Source organism: Corvus moneduloides, chromosome 3 (genome assembly GCF_009650955.1).
Source record: "Corvus moneduloides isolate bCorMon1 chromosome 3, bCorMon1.pri, whole genome shotgun sequence".
Taxonomy (NCBI): domain Eukaryota; kingdom Metazoa; phylum Chordata; class Aves; order Passeriformes; family Corvidae; genus Corvus; species Corvus moneduloides.
Genome location: NC_045478.1, coordinates 74,760,476 through 74,787,103, shown reverse-complemented (window position 1 = coordinate 74,787,103; position 26,628 = coordinate 74,760,476). Strand labels below are relative to the sequence as shown.

Genomic DNA, 26,628 nt, shown 5'->3' with positions numbered 1-26,628 from the left:
GAATACACATAGTTTTAACTTACCTAGATTAATACATAATATGAATATTAATTCTCTGTGTAAATTATTTGTGTTTGCTGCAGAAAATGCTTGACTACCTCAAAGATAAAAAGGATGTGGGGTTCTTTCAGAGCCTTGCTGGTCTTATGCAGTCCTGTAGGTAAGAAAGTATTGACTTGAAAAATTTATTTTTTTGCATTTATATTTTATTCGATGGGATTTATAGTTCTGGAAATATCCTCTACAGAGTTCTTGCAAACAGCACTTGGAGATTGTGATGTGCTAGATTTGGGTTAAAGGACAGGGTGGTGCTCATGGTATGAAAATCTTTGTGATATGTATTTACCTTTGTAAGAAAGCTCTTTTCAAAAATGTTCATGGAATTTGTGTCTACCTGAGACATGGCAGAAAACAACTCCAAAGCCAGGAGCATTCCTCAGAGGCAAATCCTTAACTCTGGAGGTATCCAGTAATCCTGCAGAGATCAGGTTAATGATCAATGTTTAGTAATCATAAAGATTTTGGGAAAACCCAGCTTTGTTAGAATTATCCATAGGACTTCTTAGAAGTCAGAAAAAAGAATGGAATATTGTGCTTTAATAAGTTGAGGTGATACTATGACTTTTTTTTCCATTCATGCTTATTTATGATTTATACTGATTTCATATATAAATATGTTTAAATGTTTTATATGTAATTCCTAGAATAAACCATATCAATAAATAATGTTTTAATGAACATAAAACATAGGACTAAAAGAGGCTCCCTGGATCAGGTGATTGAGTCTTCTTGTTATGTCCAGGGTATCACATTATGTATTCTTTTTTCTTAGTGCTCTCTGTGGCCAAGTTTCATTTTGAAACCAGTGAGGTTTCTTGCCAGCAGAGGTGCTGCAATAGTTCTATATTCACCTGACTTTTATAACCATTTTTGCTTATGAACAAAAGTTTTCCCTGTCCAGCTGACATGCAAAGCCCTGAAAGGCAGAACCTTGCAGGTTCACAAATGAAATATGTAAGGTATGTATTCCTTAAATCTGGTTAGTTTCCCCTTTTGGCAGCTTCAGTTTTTCAGAACGTGGAGGGAGAGAACCACTAAGTGGAGCTAATAACGACAGTTTCTTAATGGACCTTGCTGCTTGATATGAACTGGGCTACAATACAAAAGCAGTCAATAACTTGGCTTCTTTATAGCACCTAAAAATAAGTATGTATATCATAAATGCATAAATTCCCCCTTTTTTTTGGTCAGTCATAAAGAGCTGAATTCTGTGGTCAGTTTCAGGGCAAAAGCAAGTTAGAGCTGTTGATCTGAGTTTTGTAATCTGGTAACAGACATATATCAAGCCACTGGGCTGTATCTTCATAATACTAGTATGCAAACATAAATGAAATCACAAATCCTTTTTAACTTATACAAAATTAAATATTGCATATATTTAATTAATCACAGGAAAAATGTAATTTTTCTCACTGCAGTGTTCTTGACCTAAATGCATTTGAACGTCAGAACAAAGCAGAAGGCCTTGGCATGGTGACTGAAGAGGGATCAGGTACTATTGATTTAACAGAAATTATCCATGACCTTTTTTCTTTTACATTTTGCAGAAGCAAACTGAATTTGAAAGAACCCAGGGGAGGTTTAGGTTAGGTATAAGGAACAGGTTCTTCATCCAGAGGGTGGTTGGGCACTGGAACAGGCTCCCCCAGGAAGTGGTCACAGCACCAGCCTGGCAGAGTTCAAGCAGTGTTTGGACAACACTCTCAGGTACATGGTGTGATTTTGGGGTGTCCTGTGTGGGGCCAGGATTTAGAATGTGAAGATCCTTGTGGGTCTCTTCCAACTCAGGATAGTCTATGATTCCATGAACCCTGAAAATATGTATCTAGAGGCTGAAGCTAAAACAGGATTCGTAAAAGTGGTTTTTATTTAATTGGCATACCTAAATCCATCATTTTCAACAGTAAATCATTAGCATGTGTTGAGTTTCAGAATGGTCTCAGAGGACTCTTTCTCATCATTCTGAAGAAGTGAAGACATTACATGCAAAATTGAGAATATATTCTAGTTACAAACAGCAGTGTTTGTGCATGTAAAACATTTCAGAAGTCCCCAACCAGTTTCAGCATAAAATGAAATTAAAAAGTTCCCACCTGATTTCTTGAACTGAAAACCACACAATTTACTTAAGCCATAAGTTAAATATAAGAGGTTGAGGGAAATCTATCTGCTGTGTGGAAAAAAGTCTGGGAAAGCTTTTTCTTTGAAATAATTTTTTTCTGTTTGTCTCTGGGGAAACATTGCACAATTTTCACTCTACTTTTGACTTTGAATGAATTTGGCTTTCCACCCTTGGTGTTGTCAGTTCACTGTTAATTTCTTTCTTCTGTTTGACAGTAAGTTCTACTACTCCCTTACTGTGATTGTCTGGATACATTTAGTTCATTCTTACATACTTAATAGAGCTACCAAAGCACATTTTCTTCCCTTATCTTCAGAATTTTTTACAGTGCATTTTTATGTTTAAATCCTACAGTGACCTAACCTTTTAACATGTTTTTATCTTAAACACAAGGTAAAAAAGCTTGACTGTATAATCCCTATTGCATTTGAGGGATCATAATTCATACCAGCAACACTGCATATCTCATTGTCTGTTGTGCCTGTAGGTCTTTTATGCGGCCTATTTCTTTAATATTCAACTGCTTAAATAATAATTTTTCATTAACTATTACATTTATTTGAATGACTTCAAGGCCAGTCAAAAATTCTGCTTCTCCAAAAGTGCTTCCACAGTTTAAATTATAGATTAAATATTTCTAGACTTATATGAGTAAACAAAAAAGTAAACCCATGTGGATAAAATTTGGTTACAAGATTGTAAATTGAGCACTGCTGCAGCTATCTGGCATGTAAATTTTGGCCATTACTCTCATGTTTTACCGAAGATTATTCTGCACTTTGTTTTGGTTTTTGGGACAACATTTCTGCTATTACATAACTAAACTTAGGCAAAATGTTGAATTTTGAAATAGACTCTCAAGATATTGGCTCGTTATTCTTTTGACCTCTGCCTCTGTTTCTAGAAATGATTGATTTTGCATGCAAATATAAACAAATCTTTAAATGCTGCATAATTGACTCTACTGATGTTGAGTATTTTTGTGCTTCCTCATTTGAGGGATTTTTTTTTTTCATTTTCTGTTTATTTGATGTTTCTCTTTCAGTACAGAACTAATTTTGGCAAAATCAATACTAACTATATTTTGTATTTGCTAAAACAAATTCTCACTTTTTTTTCTTTTTTTCCTGTTTCTTTTTCTTTGAACTAATTGTCCTGTCCTCCCTTCCTCAGTCATCACCCATGAGCGTGGTAATTATTAAAAACAACTGCCTATTCCTTATTTTCCCTGCTCTTAGCTTTGTGTCAGCACTGTACAGCTCCTGAATATTGCTAGATTATTTTTCCTGTAAGACTGCTAAACTAGTGTGATTTTTCTGCTATTATTAAAGTTTTTCATTCTAAAATTCTTGGTTTACATATCAAATCTCCCCAGTTTGGTCTGCCTCTATTTCTCAGGATTTGCTCAGTGACTGACACAGTAGATGTAAGAGCAACAAGCTTTTTTATACTTTTCTTTCCTGTTTTTTTAATTTGTTTTCTCTTTAGTGAGCCCAGCATTTGTGATGGATGAATGTTAAAAGGAAAAACAATAATATATACATACACAAAGCCTTGTGCTTTAGTCCTCCTGTAGCCTTTTTGTTGTGTATTGAATGTGGCTTTATTGCTGCATTGATTTGTGCAAGCACAGGAAATCAGTGGTGGATCCAGTGAGGATTTGAGGGTGGTTGGTAAGGAGAGGACTTGCCACTGGCTAGGTTTATCTAATGCCATCAGGAGTTGATACAAGAAAGAGGTGGTGCATTGCTAATTTAGAGGGATCAATACTGTGGTACAGGTGACTCTTCCTTATTCTGAAAGCTGCTTGATGTGTTATGGTTGTTACACCTCAAAGGTTCCTTACTTCGAGTAAAGGAAGGGCTTTGTAGGAGCAGTTGCCATTAGATGTTCATGTCACCATGTGAAAAGAGAATTCAAAGTACAAAATGTGTATACCAGTCAGCAGAAACAATGAACTCAAACACAGCAGATGTCTTTTCATTAGCCAAATGTTGGGGAGGAGGATGATCTACTGTTTTATTTGTTTTCTCAGTGGAAATATTCTATTCGGCAGCTTACCAGAATTCTGCACAGTGATTAGGATGGGGTTTTTTTGTTTGTTTTCTTTGTTACTGAGCAGTAGCAGTGTCAAGATACAGTAATCACTGTGTCAAAGATTTCTTGGCACAAAGGGATAGTATTTGCTAACACCATCTTTTCTTACTTATTAATATCCAGCTACTGAAAATTCCAGGCAATAGAAAAAGCAAATCCAACCAGAAAAGACTGTAATTTTCCTTTTCAAAGTTGCATTATTGTTGATAATATACTACCTTCAAGTAATATTTTTTTTTGTATCATGAAGCACACCTTTTTCAATTATTTGAAAAGTAGTTTAAGTAAGAGCTGTACAAGTACTTGTATTAATACCTGATAGCATTATGAAAGCCAAGCCAGTGTGTCTGTGGGGAAACTCCTATAGTGAACAGTTTCCAAGTATCATAGATTTTATAGGATATTTGAGCTTTTATGTCCGCAATTCTGTGAATAACCATCTGTAAATACTACAAAGCAAGTACCAAAGATGAGAAAGATTTTCTCCCAGGTTGTTTTTGGTTTTGGTTTTTTTTTTTGAAAAAGATGCTTAGTCTATGAGTAATTAATTACTCCTCAATTAAAGATAATTTTATTGATTCCTAGGGAAATGATGGGATGTAAAATGTGCATTTTAGCCTGTTTCTCATATCATCTGAATCGGCCGCAGAAGCACATTCATGACTAATTGTCATTGAGTTTGCAACCTATAAGCCTGAAACTATTATTCCCGAAGTCAAAGAAAAACTGTTGAAACTTACGGGAATAAAGTCAACTTTTCCTCATGTGCAGTGCTTGTTTCTGGTCCCATGTCAACCTTAGCAATAGATAGAAAGCCCTGTATTGAGTCAACATGGATGTGAAATTTATTGCTCTATTCCAATTGTTTCTTTGTGCTGTCCACATCGTAAGTGCCTTGTCCTGATATTCCTCTGACTGGTACTACCTTCCCTTTCCAAACCCTGGAACCCCCACTGGTAACAACATTGATGGTTCTTTAGCAAATGTGTTTCTTACTTGTTTTTGTGGCGTACTCAATGTTGTTTCTTCTGTATGTATTTTGTTTTGATTGTTCTGTTTCCTTTTCCAAAAAGGGGGGTTCAAAATCAAAGACATGTAGAAATACTTACTATTTTTCAATGGTTTTTCATTTAACACTCATACTCCTTTCCATTTCACTGTGAGTCACAAAAATCTTGAAAGTGCGATGTTTTCCTCCTTTGGAGAGACTTGTCTTACTTATACGAAGTACAAAATTTAAGACGTTAAGTTTACACTTAGATTATTTTACCCTTCTCCCTTTTTCAAGAAAGCTCTATTTTAATGTTCAATCTTTTAATATTGTATCATGGCTTTCTTTCATTTCTCTGTAAGTTCACAGCAGGCTTATTTTAATAAAATACAATTTTAGAATGAGACAGTAGCTCTTAAAGGACTTTTACTAATCTGAGTGAGAGTGGTACCCATGTGATATAATAACCAGCTGTACTGTGGGTTCATGTCAGGGCTATTTTCAGCCGTTAATAATGTGGAATTAATAAATATGCTTTTGGCATTCACCAACCTAGTCACACTTAAAGTGGATGCTTAAATTCTGTGTGATCAGCTGTAGCCTGCATTGGAGAGGTGTTTTCCACCTTCATAAAACTGTATTTGAATCAGTGTTTGCATTTAAAAGGGAACTTGAATAACTTCAGAGAATTTCACTCAGTGAGGAAACAAGTGCATTTCTTACTTGAATTAGATTGTTGAGAACTCGAAAGGCATGCAGCACTTGTAATCCAACCCAATACTGTATGGATCTTGCGATAAGAATAAATTCACTTGCTTTATCATGGGACAGATTTGCTCTTGCTTAACAGCCGTCATAAAGGAGCCCTGTTCCCTTATGAAAGCTGAAAGTATTTTAATATTTCTATAATATGTGCTATCAAACCTGTGTTTCTGAGTAGCAATAGAAGTCAGATCTTTTCCACTGAGGATTTAAAAACTAAAATCAAAAAAGATGGAGAGAATTATTGAAATTTGACACATGCACTTTCAGTGAAAAAAAGGCCATGTATTTAATTTTTCATTGAATTTTATTTTCGTTTCCTACACATGATACCTCTATTCCTGTATATCACAAACACAAACTGTCCATTTTGCAAAAGCTACAGGCTTAAAGCCTTTGTGTGTATAGCCATACCATTTACATACAGCATGAGCAATGGCAGCATTTTAACATCTAAGCAAATATTTGCCAGAATATATCTCATATCAACAGAAATTAAAGAATGTTTTTTCATAACAGCCTAAATCATACTATATGTAGTGTGTATGTTTGTAAGTACATTCCTCGCAAATCTTTGTGTGAACTGGCATGAATTTATGTGCACAGCAGCAAAGGTTGCTCTCCTGGATTTTATAGAAAGCAATGGATCTCTATTTCTGTTCTGTTGTTGCCAGTGAGGCACCACTTCCAGTCAGTAAGTACAATCTGAAAATTAAAATTCCTGTCAATACCAACATTGGTTCTAGTCTGCTTTTGATCAGGTGTAAAAATTGAAAACTAGGATATTGTAAATCTTAGTGTGGCCAGATGATTTAAGATGGGGTTTTTTTCTTCATTTTAAAATGTAAAAATATTTCTAAGAGGAACAGACCTTTCAGCTTTTGTGCACTGATTTTGTGATTCTGATTTTGAAGAATTTTGAAATAATTTCCGTTCCTGTTGTGATTTATTTACAGTGGAACTTATTAAAAGACCCTTCCAAGCCCTTCCAATAATAAAAATGTAATTTATTTAATAAAAATTCCTGAAGTCCAGTAAGTGTACTAAAAGCCAGGATCTGTATATTTTAACTTGAGACGGGTTTTCCTTCTTGTTCTGGAATATCTTATTTCCTAAGAGAGCAAGACAAATAGAGGTCAAAACTATTAAACTGTAACTTATTCTGTAGTCTTATTCATACAAATGGCTTTGATTCAGTGGTGCCTTAATATGTAAGAAATAGATGGTTGGGCCTTTCATGGGCTTGATTTTTCCAAGAAAGTTTCCTGGTGATTTATTTTCTAAAATCACTGCCATCTCAGCAGTCAAGCTACATGCATTACATGTGTAATACAGGCTTCACCAAATATTTGGCTTTCTGTAATGCTCATTTTTGCGCCTCGTTCAACAAAGCATGTGAACCCACATGTAACTTTAGGCATGATAGGAGTTCAGTTAAATTGAAAAGAAGAAAGTAACTAATCCTGAGAAATCTTCTATACTATAGCATTTGGTCAGCAGCATATGAAACTCTCTCGCAGGGGTGAGCCTGCATGTAATTTTGAACAATATACTTTTAAGAGCCCAGCCATCTCCTGTTTTTGCTTTCTTGGGCATATACTGCATGTATACATTCATCAGCACTGACAGAAACAGTCATTTATATTTCACTGTTTAATTAGCTGAAAGGGTTTTCAGTCTTCTGTGACTGAAAATCTATGTGCCTCGTAGTTATATTTGCAGTGGAGAAAAATGTCATGGAATGTCACTTACAGTATTTGACTCATTCTTGGAGAAACAATTGGGTATTGCTTGTCACTGCCCTAAGTCCACGTCTAGAGTTAGGAGGAAAAGCATCTTATCTTTTCCTGTGTTACAAGAAATTGAGTTGGCATATACCTTAGTGATACATGCCCTTAATACCAAACATTGTCTTGAGGGCAACAGAAAAGTGTGAAGTTTTGTACTTTAAAATATTCATATTAGTTTTCAAAATGCTTTTGATTCCTGTTCCTAGTGTACTGAAGTTTTTAACTTTAAAATTCACGTTCTGTGGACTGATAAATCCATTAGCTTGAAATTATAATTGCTCATGACTTTATGTAAAGTTAAATTTCTGATCATGTTTATTTTTATTCCAAATTATGCTAAATACCGTTTATAATTCAGCTAGCTGGTATGAAGAAAATTAACTTGATCATAGCCAATCCAGCTCAAACAGTAATAATATAATCATAATAATATATTAATCTGTAACTTTGGATATTATAATTAGAATTATACCAATAGAACAGCATGGAAGTAATTGTTAATTTAATTAATGTATCTACAAATTGGTGTTTTTTTAAATTTTAATGTCTTTACTCACTTTTCTGGTCTCCTGTTCACACTCTAAAGATACTGTCTTTGTAGAGCCTAAATTATATCCCCTCAAAGAAAAATTATTCCAAACTCTTTTGCAGTTTGCTTACATTTTTATATCCCTCCTTTTCTTGTCTAGAAATAGCACTCAGTATATATTCAAATTATGTATATTCTTAAAACGTAGAAGTTTTTGTGACTTCCACCTTTGCATACATAGTCAAAATACTTTCCCAAGGTTCTATATGGGGATTTTCTTACTTTTGATAGGTGGCCTTTATTGTTTTAACACCTACAATGTTGTCCTCATGTGTCATTTCATAAGCTGTTCTCCTTTTTTCTGTAGAAAACTGTTTCTCCACACAACTGTTTTCTCCAGTTGTGATTGTTTTCCTGGGTGAATGGTTATTTCTCCTCTTCTCGTGTCCCTGTACAAAGTTAACTAAATGTATTGATGTACTGGAAATAATTATGTGTTAATTGAGGGCTTTTTAGTATATTGTTTCCTGTGGGGAAAAAAATAGTTTGAAGCTTTATTCATTTGGATATTAGTTGCTTACCAAAAAATGAACTGAAGGGCCTAATTCAGTAAAGCATTTTGGCATTTGGTCTTAATTAATTATAAATATATTGCTTTATTTTGTCAAAGGAGACACGTCCACTTTGTGTCAGCAGCAGTCAGGTACTAAATCTTCAAATATTTCAGTCTAAATGGTTCTTGAGAGTGCACATAGCTGTAAATTTCATGGGTTGTTTTAGAATATTTTAGAATCTAATAGTTTATTTGAGGAGTGATTTTCATATTCGTTTGATTAAATCTCATTCTGTATTTTAAGTACCTTCTTCTGTGATGAATGGAAACCAAATTGATCCAACCCTAACCTTTGTATGTGACACAGCCTCCATGCCCAGTGAAGTCAAACAAGACCGTAAAGCAGGGATTATTTGTAAAATGTTGCCAAGCTCATGCTGCCATATTTATAAATCAAAAGTTAAGTTTTGTAATTTAATTTTTTTTTATAACCAAATAACTATCTGCCAAGCACAAGTCATAGGTGCTTCAGATAGATTGGTGGTTATAAATTTTTGCTCCCCTTCTCTCTTTCTTTATATTATTATGGAGACTTTCTTCTGGGGCTGTGGGGTGTTACCGGGCAGACTGTGATAACCTGCTTCCATCTGGCCTTTCTACAGGAGAAAAGGTGATGCAGGATGATGAGTTCACCTGTGACCTCTTCCGCTTCCTTCAGTTGCTTTGTGAAGGACACAATTCAGGTTTGTGGGCATATTGCCAGTCAGCGAAGTCAAGGTGACGGTAACTGACGATAAAAGCCCCTAATTGTTGAAGGTTTGGCAGCCTTCATGAAATATTATGAAAGGTGGAGTAGCTGCTAGACCGTACATGAAAGGAAAGTCTTCAAGTGGAATTAAGTTGCTAATTTTTTTAACAGCCCTAACTTTGTAGATAAGACAATGGTTTCCAAAACGATGAGTTTTGGATCTCGACCTACTAGCAAAGTTAAATTTACATAGGAAAATGTACATGGTTTATAACTTCTAGACATGAAAGATTCAGAGGAAGATGTAAGAGGAAATTATATTAATCGTCCTTTGGCATGTTTGTGCTTTCTGGTGCACACTGTTTCCCACTAATGTCAGTTAGAATTGTATGTGAATTTACAGTGTACACAATACCTTTCTTGAAGAAATAATGTATCTTTTAAATATAAAAAACCACATTGAAATCCATAATTTAAGTGTATTTTTATCATTAAGTATATTTCCCTGTGTTCTCGCTGTCATTCTTGTGACTAAAAACCAAAAAAAAAGGATAGTTTTCCTTTTTAGGCATTAGACATATTTTTGACTAAATTATCAGGATCTGTATAATTTTGTGATGTAATTTAGCTTAACAAAATTTATTCTAAGTATAATTACATTGATGTGGATGTAATTTTAGTCATTAATAGATTAAAATAACACCAAGTTAAGTTTTACAGGGGAAATATACAAACAAAGTTCTGGCTTCAGAAGTTCACTGGTATGTGATCTTTGCAATAAGATGCTAAAACTGCTGCAGTGGTTTATTGCCAAAAAAAAAAACCAAACCAAAAAGGAAGAGAAGAAAACCCAATCCATGCCTCTAACCTAAACTTTTATAGATCATCTTAAATCAGAATTAATTTTCAGAAATAGTTTTAACACTTAAATTATTTTAAATTAAGCTTTTGTTTGAATTTTTAGATTTTCAGAATTACCTGAGAACTCAAACTGGTAACAACACAACTGTTAATATTATCATTTCTACTGTGGATTACTTATTGAGAGTTCAGGTAAGTAACTTATATACTAAGTAAGTACATGACAATAATGACTTATTTCTATACAAGTTTTATTAGAGGAGCACATTTATTTGTCACCATATTTATTCTGGTCCCTGTAGCCCAAGCTAAGGAGAAAGGCTGAAATTCACTAGTGGTTGCAGTTCTTTAAGAATTGTTACTTTGTACTGGGAGAGTCAAAGGTGACATAAATGTGAAGGACTGGTTTCAGCCTTTATACTCAGGAGTGTGGTGGAGGCTGTTAACCAAGGAGAGCGGCAGGAGGCCGGTGCATGCTCAGGGTGTCCATGAGTACAGGTAGCCAGGTGTGGACTGAAACTACCCTGTGAGTGAGAAGAGTTTTGTATTGCCCAAGTTCAGTTTCAGCCAGCTGCTTTTTCATCCATATTCTGATTTAGGCTGAACACTGGCTGCTCTGTGCATGAATGCTCATGGGCTGGCATGGAGTGAAGCATAAGAACAGTGCATTTTCTAAGGAAGGAAAAAAAAGGCAAAAGGAAAAAAAAAAACCCACAGAAGGCTAGATTAAAAACCTTTTCACTCATGTATTTTGAATTATCTGCCAAATCCTTTTAATATGAAAACATTTCATTGTCACAACCCAATAGAAAGTAATGAAAAAAATCTACTTTGTTTCCAGACTGAAGCATGTGAATGGTATGGAAACAATATTTTGTGATAAATGTTCATAATTTTTACCTATAATTCTCTTCTTTCTGAAAATCACTGCATGTGATAATATATTTTGTTGAGTTTTTAAAAAAATATTTATCTAGTTAAGTTCCCTTTAGCCATTCATTTATTTGCTCTGAGAATTCCAGACTTTGAAAATTCTTTTTCTTTTTTTGTTTACACTGCTGCTGCTATCAACATTGTTTTCTATCTTTACGCATTCTGTAGAGGTTGTAGAGACAATACAATGATTTTCATTCCATTGCTTACTTGGTTGAAACTTTAAGCCTTTGGGGAAGATGGAGAGAGGAATCATGCACACAAAGCAACATTTTCTCCCACTATTGACTAGGTGTCAAGAACGCAGTATAAAGAGACATTGTTTAATGAAAAGCGTGCAGCATGGCAGTACTACTGAGCACTCCATTTCAGAATGCAGGCAGTTGTATTTCTAAGAGCAGATACCAACTCATCTAATTTTTAATTTATTTTATTTTGAGGTTTGCTGTGGGGTTTTTAAGTTATTTCTTTCTTTGTATTTGTTTTCTTACTGATTCTCTTCAGATGAAACTGCAATTCTTGAAGTAGTACTTGAGAATCACTGGGTGATTCATTTAAAGTCTTTATAAACTAAATAATTTTCAGAACTAGAACTGTCTAATACTGTTTTTCTTATACTGGTGAATTTTCTGTTAGAGCCAGTTTGGCCACACAATCTCTTTGTGCTTCTCACAACTGTTTTTTCTTTAGGAATCCATTAGTGATTTCTATTGGTATTATTCTGGGAAGGATGTTATTGATGAACAAGGACAACGAAATTTTTCCAAAGCCATCCAGGTTGCAAAACAAGTTTTCAATACTCTCACGGAGTATATCCAGGTAAATTAATTTCATTAGAATGTTATGAACTTGAAATAAAATTCATCACACATTTGGCATGAAGATATAAAGTACCTAGATATAAAATAGAAATATAATATAGATACATTTATTCTTCAGCATTATTTTAATGAATTTGCTTATGTAGAAAGCAAAATATTCAAATATATATATACACCTGTCACTACTCTTTACAATCTTATAAATATATTAAAATTTAAAATTATTAAATTAATAATCATCTATGTAAGATAGTAGAGTTTTGTTCTAAATTTTTATTAGACTGCAGCAGTGTTACCCACTTTAAAGCCTTTACCTTTAATCCACTGAGAAAACTAATTTCAGCGCAGATCATAGTTGCTGCTTAGTCAGTATAACATTAGATAGTATTTTGTGTCAGGAATAAGGTTAAGGCATCAATGCTATGTTCGAAATAGTGAATTCACACTTTCTATTTGAGAACGGTAGAGAAGCACTTGAGGTGGACTCAGCAGTAAATGAGATTGGGATCAATTCTGTCAAAACAAAAATATAGCAGTTCTTCCAGGATATCTAAAGAATTTAGTGTCATTTAGTTCTGCATTAATTGCTTGTGTAAATCCGCTGACAATATTAGAATTTGATTCTACATATAATAAGCAAGTTAGAGAGGACCTCATTACACTGTTAGGTGTCTAGTATATTGTTTTCATTCAGATGAAAATAATTATTATGAAAATAGTATGTTATAGTTCATGAGGATGAAATGTGGTAGAATAGGACTGAATAAAAATGAGAAGAGGCAGCTTGTATGCATGTGTGTAAATATATCTAATGTATACATATTTCTCAAATTGCAAGTAGTGTTTTTACCTGGTAGAGATTTTATTTATTACCCTTTGAGGCTTTAAAAGCCCTTGTGTTCCCGTTTTCCAGAAGTTAGGATTTTCTTTAAGTATTTTTTAGCACTGTGTTCTACAATATACTGGGGAAAAAAAATCAGGAGACTGATTCTCTAATCCCTTATGTGAATTTTGCTTTAACCTTCTATAAGGTTATTCCTAATTTACAGAACTACATAGCAAAGAAACAGCTTGAAGATTTGTACCCCTTTAGTATTTATTGTTTAAAGTTACAAGGAGATACACACTTTGAGGTTCTTAATTAGTATATTGAGATTTGGCTAAAACAGACAGAATGGTTATTAAAAGTAAGCATTGTTTACAGTCAGTGGTGTTATTAAATACATAATTCTAGATAGATTTAATTTTTCTAAAATTAAAGCAACTTCTAAATGACAGCCCCAAGTTATGCACTTACACATCTTTCTTCCTGTTTTTGTTGAATTTCTTGCAAAAAAACTTTGGTTTTATTTTTTTCCTTTTTTTTTTTTTTTTTTTTTTTTTGTTGTTGTTGCCTAAACAATAGGGTCCGTGTACTGGGAATCAGCAAAGTCTGGCACACAGCAGATTGTGGGATGCTGTAGTTGGTTTCCTTCATGTGTTTGCCCACATGCAGATGAAGTTGTCTCAGGTATATTTTTGTTTTACTTTTTCCTTTATAAGTCACTAGCATTTTTGTAAAAGAGAAAAAAACATATTAATATGTTTGAGTCATTAATAGCAACAGTTCGAAAAATAAAAGGCAGAAGTGATAGACTACATTAAAATTGAGGGAGTAAACTACAAAACTGTAGTGGGTGTGAATAGCATGCCTGTAATTGGATTACTGGCCACAGGCACAAAGCAGGGTAGATGAAACTGCAAAGCGTATCACTGATATTCAGAAAGAACTCTCGGTTCCGATCTTTTGTACCAAAATTCTCTCACAGTGTTTTCTGCAGTTTCCTTCTATGCGGGACTCATCGTGTTCATTGATGGCTCTTGCACTGAGCCCTAGTTCATCATTATTGAACCCTAGTTCAACACCTGTCTGCATCTAAGCTTTTCTCACTCTTAGTAGAGAGTAGTCAGACCTTATAATGGGTGAATTTCTTTTAGATGTGAGTATTCATTTCATAAGCCGTAGAAATAGTGGAGTGGACTGGCACAGACAGTTCTTCAGGGTGTGAAAACTTTTCATTTTCAGTGCATTTTTCACCTTCTTAACTTTTTAGAAGAATCACACATCTTAATTGAATGCAGTGATTCTAATTTTTTTATGTGATTTGACATTTTCAGAGAAAAATGTCATATGCTTGTAAAAGTGTTAGCTACTGTTAAGAAATACAGCTCTGAAGGCTCTGAGGTCTTAGATTTCATTATTTAGCTCCGAAGGTGTCCATGTAAGTATCATTTGCATAAATTAAAGTAGTCTTGCCCAGATTGTTATTCTCCCTGCCCTTGGAACTTTATGGATGAAAGTAGGCTGCTTGCTTACGCTTGTGGACTTTGGGCTACAGGTACGTGCCTCATTCTTTATGGCTAAATAGAAGACTTCTTCCCACAAATGGCATATTTTGACAAACAGTCAAACCTGTTTTTCAAGAGAAATGCACTGAATTTCTACTAAAGTGCATTTAAAGGTGCCTGTAGATACTGTTCTGGTTTTGAAACATCTTTGTTATTTTAAGAATTTTTAAATAGTCAATATTTGGGTAGGCCATGGTGAAGGCTATTGTGCTTTCTTCCTGTTCCACTAAAGCAAACTTGAAAGAGGTATTTAAGCAGTTACTTACAGTGAGTCAAACACATGGTAGCTATGTTTGGATTATGAAATACGATGTGGCTATTGGCAATATTTGCTTTTACAGTAATGACAAGTTTATAGTCTCAGCTGTGCCCAGAGTGGCTTCACAGCATCTTTCAATTAGTGAATCTAGAAAATAATGATACTCATCCTTCCTCTTCAAAGATAGCCCAGCTGCTTTGCACAACAAGATCCACCAAAATGTGTGGAGTTACTTGTGGTGTTCTGTGGGATGACAGAAACACAGTCTACTCCAAGTGTATCACTCCAAATGCATCACTGTAAATAGTGATGCTGTCTTCCTCTTGCTTGCAGATCAAGCTTTTGGCTTTTGGAAACTCCTTATGAGGGCCAGCAGGAAATACCAGAATAGACAGCAGCTCTTTTGCTTGTTTATATTGATTACAAGAATATATCAATAAGTATTAAAAAATACCCTAGGGTATATTACCATGTCCCGCAGCCATAGGGAGAAGGAAAGATCCAGCAGGCAGGAATTGTGCAGCAAGATTGATTTATTTAATTATTTTACAAACTCTTTTATAGATTTTTTTATTCATAGTCTAATTGGACAAAGGATCAGCCACCCCTTGGGATGATTGGCTAAAATCCTAAAACATCCATTGTCAAAATATTTTTCTACTGTACCATAAACAAGACTTTTCAAGGTTGCAGGTGTTTGGTTGTTTACATAACTCCGCTACCTCTTCTGTGAGCGAGAAAAGTCTCTCACGGACTTAGAAAATAGCAAGAAAATCCTTGCTAGCAGCATTTTTGTATCCCCAAGTAAGCTTTTCATATTCTGTTGAAATACCAGTTTTCAGAAGTGTTGAGTGTGGCCAAGTGGAGTTACAAGGAGTTGCCCTATGGCTTTTGTCTGTAAGAGGGGCCTGCCTAGGCTAAATAATTGGGTTTTGTTCTCAATCATGAGTTTCCAGAGCACTTTTGGAGAACATTTGAAGCAAGATTTTAATAGGAGCAAAACAAAATCACTGTTTTGTTTGGACTTTGAGGTATTTTTTTTGCATTTTAATTCTCTATCTTGTACCAGGAAGCAATAATATGATAATGGTAATACTTCTTAAAAAACATCCCTAAGGCAGAAAAAGAAAGCAAAATTTTCAATCCAAATGAACAAAGACATCTGGGTTGCAAACAACTTTTTTAGTTAAAATTTTTGTAATGAAAACTTACAGGGCAAATCAATTAAAAATCTTAATATTTCCAAATTATGTGGTTTTCAGTCCAAGATCCAAACTGTCATTGTTGAAGGTGGAGTGGGTGCTTTAGACAAAGTTTATTATAAAAACATTTTCTTTGAGTCTGAAGAACAGAAAGAATTCCTTTTTGTATTTAAACTCCTTCACAGAAAGGGGTTTAAATGAAGATAAATCCTTCTTTAGCTTCAGATTTTGTTAACAGTTTAAATTTAAGGAATTACAGAGGTGTGATTAAATCACTGTTCTGTAACTTTTAATGGTGGCAGATCAGATAAACTTATAAAAGATGAGTTACTTATTACAACAAATGAACAGACAGATCTTAACCAGAATTACTTACTACACAGTATAAAAGCTAAGAACACTTGTCAATTATAAAATCAAAGTGCACTATGTGGAAGCAGTATATGCAAGCTAGCAAAAGAAACATTACGTAGAGATTGATGAATCTCACTTCTTTTTGTGGAGTATTTCTTCCTCTTTCCCTCAATCCCTGGGAAGTAACTGTGGAGAGGTGTCCCAGATCCACGGGAGAAACTCCATATACTTCAAGTTTGTGGAAGAATCTAACTGTATGAAAGTGGCCTGGATTTTAATAGCGTAAAGAAGTTGGCTGGCAGTCATATGCCTCTAGGTCAGTTTAGCAGCTTATCAGTCAAGTCAGGCTTCAAAGGGACAGATGTGTGTTTGAAGATGGTAAGCCAGGCTGGCCTTTTAGCATATTCAACACTGAAAAATACCGCTATGGTGCCACCAGTAGCTCACCAGAGATGACTTGCATTGCTTTGTCTCCTGACTGGGTTCCAGGCCAAGCAGATAAGCTTTATCAAAATTCTTTTAAGGCAAAGCATCCTGCCAAGCCATAAAGTACCTTGAGTTTGTTGTGCCACTTACTGAAATCCAGCAGTGCTCAAGTATTTGTTATCAATGGCATGATGTAACAGTGTATCACTGAGGAAGAAATTAATAAATCTATCCAGATAGACTCCAGGAAAGTGGCATAGTAAACTTGATAAACCCAGTGAGATAAGAGATGGCTAAGAAATCAATTTAATGTACGTCTAAGGATTTACTAATGGAACTTTATTAATAAATATTTTAAAATTTTATTTCAACTTTTCTTTCTCCCTCCAAAAATTCAGTAGCCTATAATGAAATGATTCGTTTTGAATCATGTTATAGTTTGAGCTCTATGTGCTACTGTTTTTACAATTTCCTATAGCTGTTTACACCAAAACTTGTTTACACCAAAAGCAACAATATTTTAGCTGACATGAAACATCACAGAAGCATAATCTGTGAGCTTGACATACCCTGTTATTGCTTTAAATCTTCTATCATGTTCAGTTTTGTCTTTATTAAATTACTCTTTCTAAATAGGTGATTGTGTATGAAGTTAAGCAATTAAATATGTTTTCACTGTACTATAATTTTTGACACTTCTAGCTTCTTAATTTCTAAGTCTGCTTTTTACAAGGTGAAATATGTATGCACATAAATAAATGGTAAAGAAATCAATATATCATTTATATACTGTGTTTGTTATTTAGGATTCCAGCCAAATTGAACTACTGAAGGAATTAATGGACCTTCAGAAAGATATGGTTGTCATGCTGCTGTCTATGCTGGAAGGTAGTAAAAATTCGAAATCTCTTTCACAGTTGTTCTAGCAAAGGTTTTACCTTTGTGATTTTCTTATTTTGAGAAAGAATGCTGTATTTTTCTTTGTGTTTTTAACTTTCATGTCTCAGTTATGACAAGATCTTTTAGGTCTGAAAGTGAATGGGAGATTTAGGTAGTGTAGTTGATATAGGTTATATTAATTCTGAGCGCCAGAACATTATAAAATCCAGGGCTAGCAGAAGTTTTACTTTTTTCCCATGAACTTGACTTATCTTTTGAGTTTAGATGAAAAGGTTTTTTACTACTTAAGTTGAAATCCTGAGTTCTAGGGACAAAACAATTTATCAGTCATTTTATTAACACCCTTAATATATTGCATTGATTTTAGTAGTGATCTTATCCATAAAGAACAGGCTTGATTCTGCTACTGGCTATGTTCAAGGTCCTGAAATTATGATTTCCCAGAGAATGCAGTCATTGCCAAGAAATACTCTAACTACTGCTTTAGCTACTTTACGGGTTTGTATTAGTGCTTCTAGTGCTAGACCAACTAGACATATACACAGATGATCCAAAGATCTTTTCTTCCTTTTGGCTTCTTACATGCATCCTGCCACATTCTTGTGTGAGAACTTGGAGGGCAGAAAATGCAGCACAGATTGCAGTGTAGCATGCACTGCCACTGCTACTGCTTTGCTCATAGGAGGTTACTGAGAAGCAAAGTAAATTCTTAGTACTGTAGACTGTGGTCCGTGAGGAACCTACCGAGCTTCTCATCTGGTTGATGTGACACTAGTTCTGTCTGTGTTGCTCTATAGTGAAATTTATAATATGCTGCCCCACTTTTGGTACTGTATTAAGTGTATGATCTCTCTCTACAGGCCTTGTTAATCCTTCCTGTAATGGCAAATACTCAGTCACATGTTTTTTCCAAGTTATAGGGCAGACTTAGTAGTAGAAGATTCCAGATTTCAGAGCTAGCTTTCTCATGCGAGTGTGTTATCCAATAGTTTATCATTCTTACTCTTTGATTATTTCACTAATCATTATAATACACTTTTCTTCGCCAAAACATTTGCTGACATAATTATCTCTAATATCATGTCATCACCTCTAGGTAATGTTGTGAATGGAACTATTGGAAAGCAGATGGTTGATATGCTTGTGGAATCGTCGAACAATGTGGAGATGATTCTGAAGTTTTTTGATATGTTCTTAAAATTGAAAGATTTGACTTCCTCTGATGCATTCAAAGAATATGATCCTGATGGTAAAGGGATAATTTCGAAGAGGGATTTTCACAGGGCAATGGAAAGCCATAAGCACTACACTCAGTCGGAAACTGAGTTTCTGCTGTCATGTGCTGAAACAGATGAGAATGAGACTTTGGACTATGAGGAGTTTGTGAAACGATTTCATGAGCCTGCAAAAGACATTGGTTTCAATGTCGCTGTTCTCCTGACCAACCTGTCAGAACACATGCCCCATGATACACGCTTGCAAACTTTCCTTGAGCTGTCAGAGAGTGTGCTGAATTACTTTCAGCCTTTCCTTGGACGAATAGAAATCATGGGCAGTGCAAAGCGCATTGAACGAGTTTATTTTGAAATAAGTGAGTCAAGTCGGACTCAGTGGGAAAAACCTCAGGTAAAAGAGTCAAAGAGACAGTTTATATTTGATGTTGTAAATGAAGGTGGGGAGAAAGAAAAGATGGAGCTTTTTGTTAACTTCTGTGAGGATACCATCTTTGAAATGCAACTGGCTGCCCAGATCTCCGAGTCAGATCTGAATGAAAGGTCAGCTAATAAAGAGGAGAATGAGAAAGATAATTCTGATGAAGAAGATCCTAGAATGGGTTTCTTTTCTCTTGTTACCATGAAGTCAGCTTTAGTAGCTCTCAAGTACAATTTAATGACTCTTATGAAAATGCTCAGCATGAAGAGTCTAAAGAAACAAATGAAAAAAGTGAAGAAAATGACCATGAAGGACATGGTCATGGCTTTGTTTTCTTCCTACTGGAGCATTTTGATGGGCTTACTACATTTTGCTTGTAGTGTTGTCCGGGGCTTTTTTCGCATCATATGCAGTTTGCTGCTTGGAGGAAGCCTAGTAGAAGGAGCCAAGAAAATCAAGGTGGCTGAACTGTTGGCTAATATGCCAGATCCCACTCAGGATGAGGTGCGTGGGGAAGAAGAAGAAGGGGAGAGGAAGCCAACAGAAACTGCATTGCCTGCAGAAGACCTGACGGATCTGCAGACTTTAACAGAAGAAAGCGATCTACTCTCAGATATATTTGGTTTGGATTTGAAACGAGAAGGTGGACAGTATAAATTGATCCCTCACAATCCGAATGCTGGTTTGAGTGATTTACTGAGCACTCCCTCCTTAGCCCCAATGCCTGAAGTACAGGAAAAAATCCAGGTAATTGTATCTCTTATTTCTGATATATAGTTCTCTCTTTCATATATTAAGTATAGTCTTGACATAAAACTTGTATCTTTGTTTTTCTGGGTTTTCTGAATTTTTAAGAAACCACGTATAATTACTGGTGTTTACTCTTTCTGATGTCATAAACTTGAATTTCCACAGCCTTCTCTAAGTACATGGTGTTTTGAATTGCTTTTAATTCAGTGTTAAATTGCCTCTATTAATATAAATTGAATTATCATCTTTTATGAGGTTTTCAGTTGTTTAACAAAAAATAGAAAGAAACAAACCCTAACAGTCTGCATTCTGGATATTCTTTTAACTAACTCTGTACTGTATAATACTGTTTAGACACAGTTTTAAACCTGATTTTCTGTAGGAGAAGGTGAAAGAAGATGAAAAGGAAGAGAAAGAAGAAACAAAATCAGAACCCGAAAAAGCTGAGTATGTATTACTTTAACCTCTGATCCTACAAAAAAAAAGGGTTTGTTTCACTGAAAAAAACACTAGGCTGATTTTTACTTCTTTGCCTTTAATTTTCTGTCCATTCACATTCCAATTAGGTTGGTTTGTTTTTTTTTTTTTAACAATCTTCATCATCTGTGCACATTTTCAAGGATGCCATGTAATAAGCACCACTCTGATTCTGTGCATGTCCCTCTTCCCAGAAGCATCCTTTGTAATGTTCATTTAATTTATTTTAGAATGCGCTTGATTGATTAATTTTTTTCTTGGCAAATCTGAAAGCTAGAAGAAAATCTCTTGGAAACTTTGTAAGAGCAGCTGAATTCCAGAGACCTGCTATCCATCAGCAACCGAATCTGCTTTACCTTCTCCCATTTGCTATGACATGTTTTGAGTTATTTGCATTTTGCAAAACCTTAACATTCCAGTATAATTTTAATGAATTACAGAGTATTCTTGCATCTTTATGAAGAGATTTGATCAATGATCATTTAAACACTTTTAGGACACATTAAAATCCAATGTTAATGCCATTAGCTCAGAATAAAAATAGTGGAAAGAAAAATATAGTGCTTGGTTTTAACCAGTAAAAACTATGGCTCTCCATCTCTGTATTTTATGGTTCCTGATACATGCACATTTTTGTGTACAGTGTCTGTAGCTGATTTATCACTGTCAAAATTCTAAGAGGATGCCTTAGTCTCAGACTCTTATTGCTCTTCTGGGATGACAAACACTTGTCTGTGACAAAAACTCTTCTTCCTAATCAGTGCAGCAAATTTCTAACTTGGCCAGTATAACTTTGTGAGGGAGAGTCTTCCTGACTTTTGAAGGTCACTTCACTGTTGATTGCCCTGCTTGACTGTGTGAGTTGCAGTAATACCTGTATTCTCTGTGAGGAGTGCAGTGCCTGGCACTATTAGCTTCCGTGAAGCTACTCCTAACATGACAAACTTTCAAGTGAAAGTTTATCAAATGTGTCCTAGGAAGAGGAGCAGCTTTGGACATCAGTTATTCTGTTTGTAGATAGGTACTGAGAAATTAATAATGTAGCTTAGAAGTTGCCTCTCACTCTGGTTTGGCTTCAAGTGGACTTCTGTGATCTTTTCATCTCTCATGCTGACAGGTCAAATTAACTTCTGAGATAATTCACAGTTCTTTAGATCATGTGTTTGAAGAAGGCAGCCCACGAACTTTAACTTGCTCTAATGAGACAGCATGGTGATACCCACACACCACATGCTGACAAATTCTTACTTCATCCCCTCCTGGAGTGGGTACTTATGAGTTCATGAGATGGGCAGAAATGCAGAAATTAAAACTTGAGGTTTGACTTGTAAGTGCAAGAAGAAAGAAAGTTTTCTGCAACCTTTGTGGGAACTAGATTGTTTAAGTGCAAGAGATTGGAGGGGAGCACTTAGACATATAGGCACTGATGCAGACATAGAGCTGTCAGCTTACAGACATTTTATCACTGCAAGAATTAGCTGCACTGCTATGTAGAAGACCCTTGCTAATAAGGTTGGCAGATTCTTGATTACCTGCTTGCACCAGCTAGCATTCCCACTTCAAGGTGCCAAACCAGTAAGTTTATCTGTAGCCTTAACCAGACTGTCACCCTTGCCAGCACTGTGGACTGAAGACAGATATTTGTCATGTACATGAACTGCATGAATCATGGCTACTTGAGCCTCATTAACAGATGCAATAGCATCTTTAAATTAATTAATCACGATGTGATTTTAATTTAGCAATTTTATTAATTTGACATATTATTTTTCCTTCCTTTGTATCCTAAGAGGAGAAGATGGAGAAAAAGAAGAGAAAACCAAGGAAGACAAGGGGAAACAGAAATTAAGACAACTGCATACACACAGATATGGAGAACCAGAAGTTCAGGAATCTGTTTTCTGGAAGAATATCATTGCATACCAGCAGAAGCTTCTTGTAAGCTGTTCTCTAGCTTTTGTGTTCAGCTGCTGGCAGAGACATGTACCACCATATTCTAACAATGTAAAGACAAATAGCATCTGCTTCACCACATTTTTCTATCCACCATTGTCCATAAAATTGACATGTAGCAAAGGTTTAATGGGAATGTTAGAGAAAAGAAACACACAAATAACTTAGTATATACCACATATTAATTCTTAGGAAGACAATTGTTGTCCCAAGCCTAGACTTTCAGAGATGCCTGTGCATCACTGGAAAACATCCATGCATTTTTCTGTGAGTAAAATTCCTGAGTTTTTACAGCAGCTAGTGAGCTAGTAGGGTTTCTCCTTCCCTGAGAGACAACTTTGGGAAATTACGAGCTCACCTATAAAAAGAATCAACTAAGATATGATGCTTAACCTGAAGTGAATAAGAAAAGATGTTACAGATTTAATTTTTTTTGTGAAATAGCAAGTTAATATTTGTCAAGTTTTTCAAAACCTGTAGAAAATAAGACTTACTGAAAATGTAAAACTGCATCTGAGAGTCTCTCAGTAAAATATCAGATAATACTTGCTCCAGAACTGCTTAAAATCCATGCTATTATTAGCTAGGAGATTCCATTCATATTCTCTGAGGCTAGGATGAAATGCAAAGCAAAAAGAAATACACTCTAACTATGTATATAGTATATTATTGTGTAGGGATGGCCTACTTCTAACAAGAGTAACATAGCAAAACTACAAAACCACAGTCAAAATCTTATTAGGAAATTAAGAGTTTAAATCTGGCTTTTGAACTGAGATACATTTTTAGGGTAGTCACATTGCAATCATGTGAATTTTGGTTAATTTTTTTCTAATAGTTTCATTTTATATTTCACTCATAGTCATCTACGATTAGGGCTGAAAAAATGGAAGAATTCCTGTGGGAGACTTAAAGCATTTAAAATGTGTGCTGTAAAGATTTGTGAGTTGTCAGGAAGGAGAAGGGTACATTTCTGCAGTCCTTTTTATAGTGTCATAATGTCAGAAAAGCTTGCATGGTACTCAGGTCACACATGAATTGTTACTGACCTTGTAAAAATGCAGTTGATTTTGGAATAAAAAATATTTTAAATAAACTTACATGCAGAGTTTTTTATTTTTTGGTAAAAGTAGCAACTTGCCATATGTATGAATATTGAGCTGCAGGGAAGATAGAGACTTCTGTATTGTTACTACATTACTCTTACATTGTGATGTCTCTGTGTTGTCTCCAAGTGTATTGAGAGGACAATGAAAACGACATAAGAGGCAATTAGAAATCCTTCATCCTTTATGCATGGAGTGAAAAGAAAGCTCCTTTATCCATTATTGCACGTGTAGAGTAGGATAGAACTTGTACATCACCCAAAATGTTTGTGGGTTTGGGTTTTTTTTTCTAATTCTGTGAAAAAGTTCAGAAAAAACCCCCACAAACCCCCCTCTCAGCAGCAATTTACTAATGATGGTTGAATCTTTATTAGGCGAAGTATATTTATGTTCTGTTCTCTTTTCAGAATTATTTTGCACGAAACTTTTACAACATGAGGATGTTGGCATTATTTGTTGCTTTTGCCATCAACTTTATCCTGCTTTTCTATAAGGTAAATTTCTCAAAATACTGCTTTTTAGATTGCACACTGGAAAACATGTGGGTTTTGTAGACAATATGCTATGGTAAAACTGCCTAACCTAACAGATTAAATACCTACTTCATCCTAGCACTTCAGAAATCTAACATGGTGACAGCTGAACATTTGTGTCAAGTAAGAATAGACTTCCAGTACACAAATAGCTATTTACAGAGCATTATGCTGGGACAAAGGCAGCAGGCTGAAAGGCATACCTGTGCCTCATATGCTCCATTTCCCAGTACAGTGAACCAGCCAAGCTGAGCCTTCATAGGTAACTTAAACTAATCCATGTCATTTGAGATGTTTTCTTGTGCCATTATGGTCTCCTGAGAGGGTGTGTACTGCAAGGAGTCACATCATCTTAAGCTGCCTAGAATATCACTGATTTTGTCAAGGCTTTTAGTATCATTAATGCAACTCTAGAGTCTTTGGACTCAAATCAGTTTCTGGCAGAGCCCTGATGATAAAGACTACGTGCAGGTTTGTCAGCGGTTTCTTCTAAGAGGGCTGTGCCCTTTCTTGAATTTGAGGTGATAAAATTCGTCATGGACCAAATTTGGTAACATGGACAGATAGTGAAAAAAAAGAAAAGAAAAATCACACTATCACAGACTGGTGCAACAAGATGAAAAGATTTTGCCGAGATATTATTTGTGGACATTTTTATGTAAAAAAAATTCTTTCTTTACAGTGATATTGTTCTTGGTATCGTTCTTTCCAGCTATACTACTTAGCTTGTAGTATTGTAAAGCTCCTGTCAAAGGAATACAGCTGCAATATTAAGTGTTTTAAACAGGTCTCCACATCCGCTGTGCCAGAAGAAAAGGAACTTCCTGTGGTATCTGATGGTGAAAGTACCAAGTTGAACATTCTGGAAAGCGATGATGAGAGGGTCATTGCAGTGCATTATGTCCTGGAAGAAAGCAGTGGCTACATGGAGCCCACACTGCGGATTTTGGCCATCCTACACACAGTCATCTCATTCTTCTGCATCATAGGCTATTATTGTTTGAAAGTAAGGAAGAAAACTTTTTTTCTAGGTCTAAACTTTTTTATCTGTCAAGTGGTATAAATTAGAACAAAGTCAACCTGCTTAAGCAGGTTGGGGCACCATGTAAAGAAATACTATTTTGTTAGTGTAATGTACCCAGAAAGTGTGTGTTAGGTGATGTGTGTATTCAGGAAGTTGTAGGCCAGAGTCTGATTTGCTGTCAGCCAGACAGTCACGGCAGTAACGTGATTCAGAAGCTGCTTGTGACTGTCGAAGACAAGGTGTGAACGCACATGACCAGAGGGAGGTAGACGACAGTATCTGCATTGCTAGTCTGTCACCTAGGTAATTTGAAAAGAATGCAGCATTTTGGACTACTGCTGCTGCATATTGTGACTACAAAATGCCCGCTTTTCATACAAACACTCTGCTGGTAGTGTTCTGGCAGGAGCCTAAGCATCTTTTAGAAGATCTCTGTTAGGGATGTGAAAACTAAAGATGGCAAAACTTCCATTGACAAAATGTTGGTTGTGGTTTAAAAAAACCAAATGTCATAAATCTCTGGAGCTGGGAGAAGTGTATCTGAGATGTACTTCCCCCATCTTTACACTCTTCCAGGGCAAAAGCTATATGTCAAAGTGCAGGATAGTGTTAAATTAAATGGACCCTTGCTATGACCCAGCTGCTCATTTGTGCTTTTAATATTTTTATTAAGGTCTTATATGGTCCTTAATATTTTTCTTTTCCTGTTTTAATGGCTAATAATTTGTTCTATGCGAAAGGCACAGTCTGCATTTGTACTTCAAGGAAATTTTCATCATATTATTGCATTTAGTGTTGGTTTTAATCTCTACCTTAAGTATCCCTGCAGGTCAATACATACTGAAACATTTTTTGTTGCACTGGTTGCCATGCAGCACAAAAGCTTACATTTCTGGCTTTTGAGATGTTTTCTTCTCCCACCTCATACGTTTTCGTTTGTTCCTACTATGAATCTTTTTTTTGAACATTTTTTCTCTGACTAGGAGGGAAAAACATTGTTATCAATATTTATTGTAATGAATTGCCTTCTTTCCAATTCTGAAACCAAAATATGGTCCAATGGTGGTTTCAGTCTCTATTTTGGAGATTTTTAAATCCAAAATCTTTGGAACTGCAGGCCTGTGTCTCATAGGTTTGCTTCTGGATATTGCTGAGCATGAAATCCATTACATTTTTCATTATTACTGTTTCAGTATACTCATGTCCACTCAACTACTATCACAGTCAAGGTGGGTGATGCAAGGTGGATGCATTTTGGGGACCTGTGAAATAGTTCCAGGAAAGAGTACAGTTTACTTTTTTTTGGTAAGAGATTTCTTAGGAAAATCCACTGAAC

At 35.3% G+C, this 26,628-nt stretch overlaps 1 protein-coding gene across 2 annotated transcripts in view; it reads left to right on the top strand.

Moving 5' to 3' along the window:
• Positions 1-26,628, top strand: part of RYR2 (ryanodine receptor 2) — a 391,308-nt gene that overhangs the window by 344,523 nt on the left and 20,157 nt on the right. For both annotated transcript variants that reach the window (XM_032102227.1, XM_032102226.1), the window contains 13 exons: positions 84-160; positions 1,479-1,552; positions 3,356-3,373; positions 9,567-9,647; positions 10,617-10,705; positions 12,137-12,265; positions 13,673-13,777; positions 17,703-17,784; positions 18,893-20,196; positions 20,582-20,646; positions 22,467-22,614; positions 24,143-24,229; positions 25,056-25,274. In XM_032102227.1, the coding sequence (XP_031958118.1) occupies positions 84-160; positions 1,479-1,552; positions 3,356-3,373; positions 9,567-9,647; positions 10,617-10,705; positions 12,137-12,265; positions 13,673-13,777; positions 17,703-17,784; positions 18,893-20,196; positions 20,582-20,646; positions 22,467-22,614; positions 24,143-24,229; positions 25,056-25,274 (2,478 nt within the window). The remainder of the gene's footprint in view (positions 1-83; positions 161-1,478; positions 1,553-3,355; positions 3,374-9,566; positions 9,648-10,616; positions 10,706-12,136; positions 12,266-13,672; positions 13,778-17,702; positions 17,785-18,892; positions 20,197-20,581; positions 20,647-22,466; positions 22,615-24,142; positions 24,230-25,055; positions 25,275-26,628) is intronic.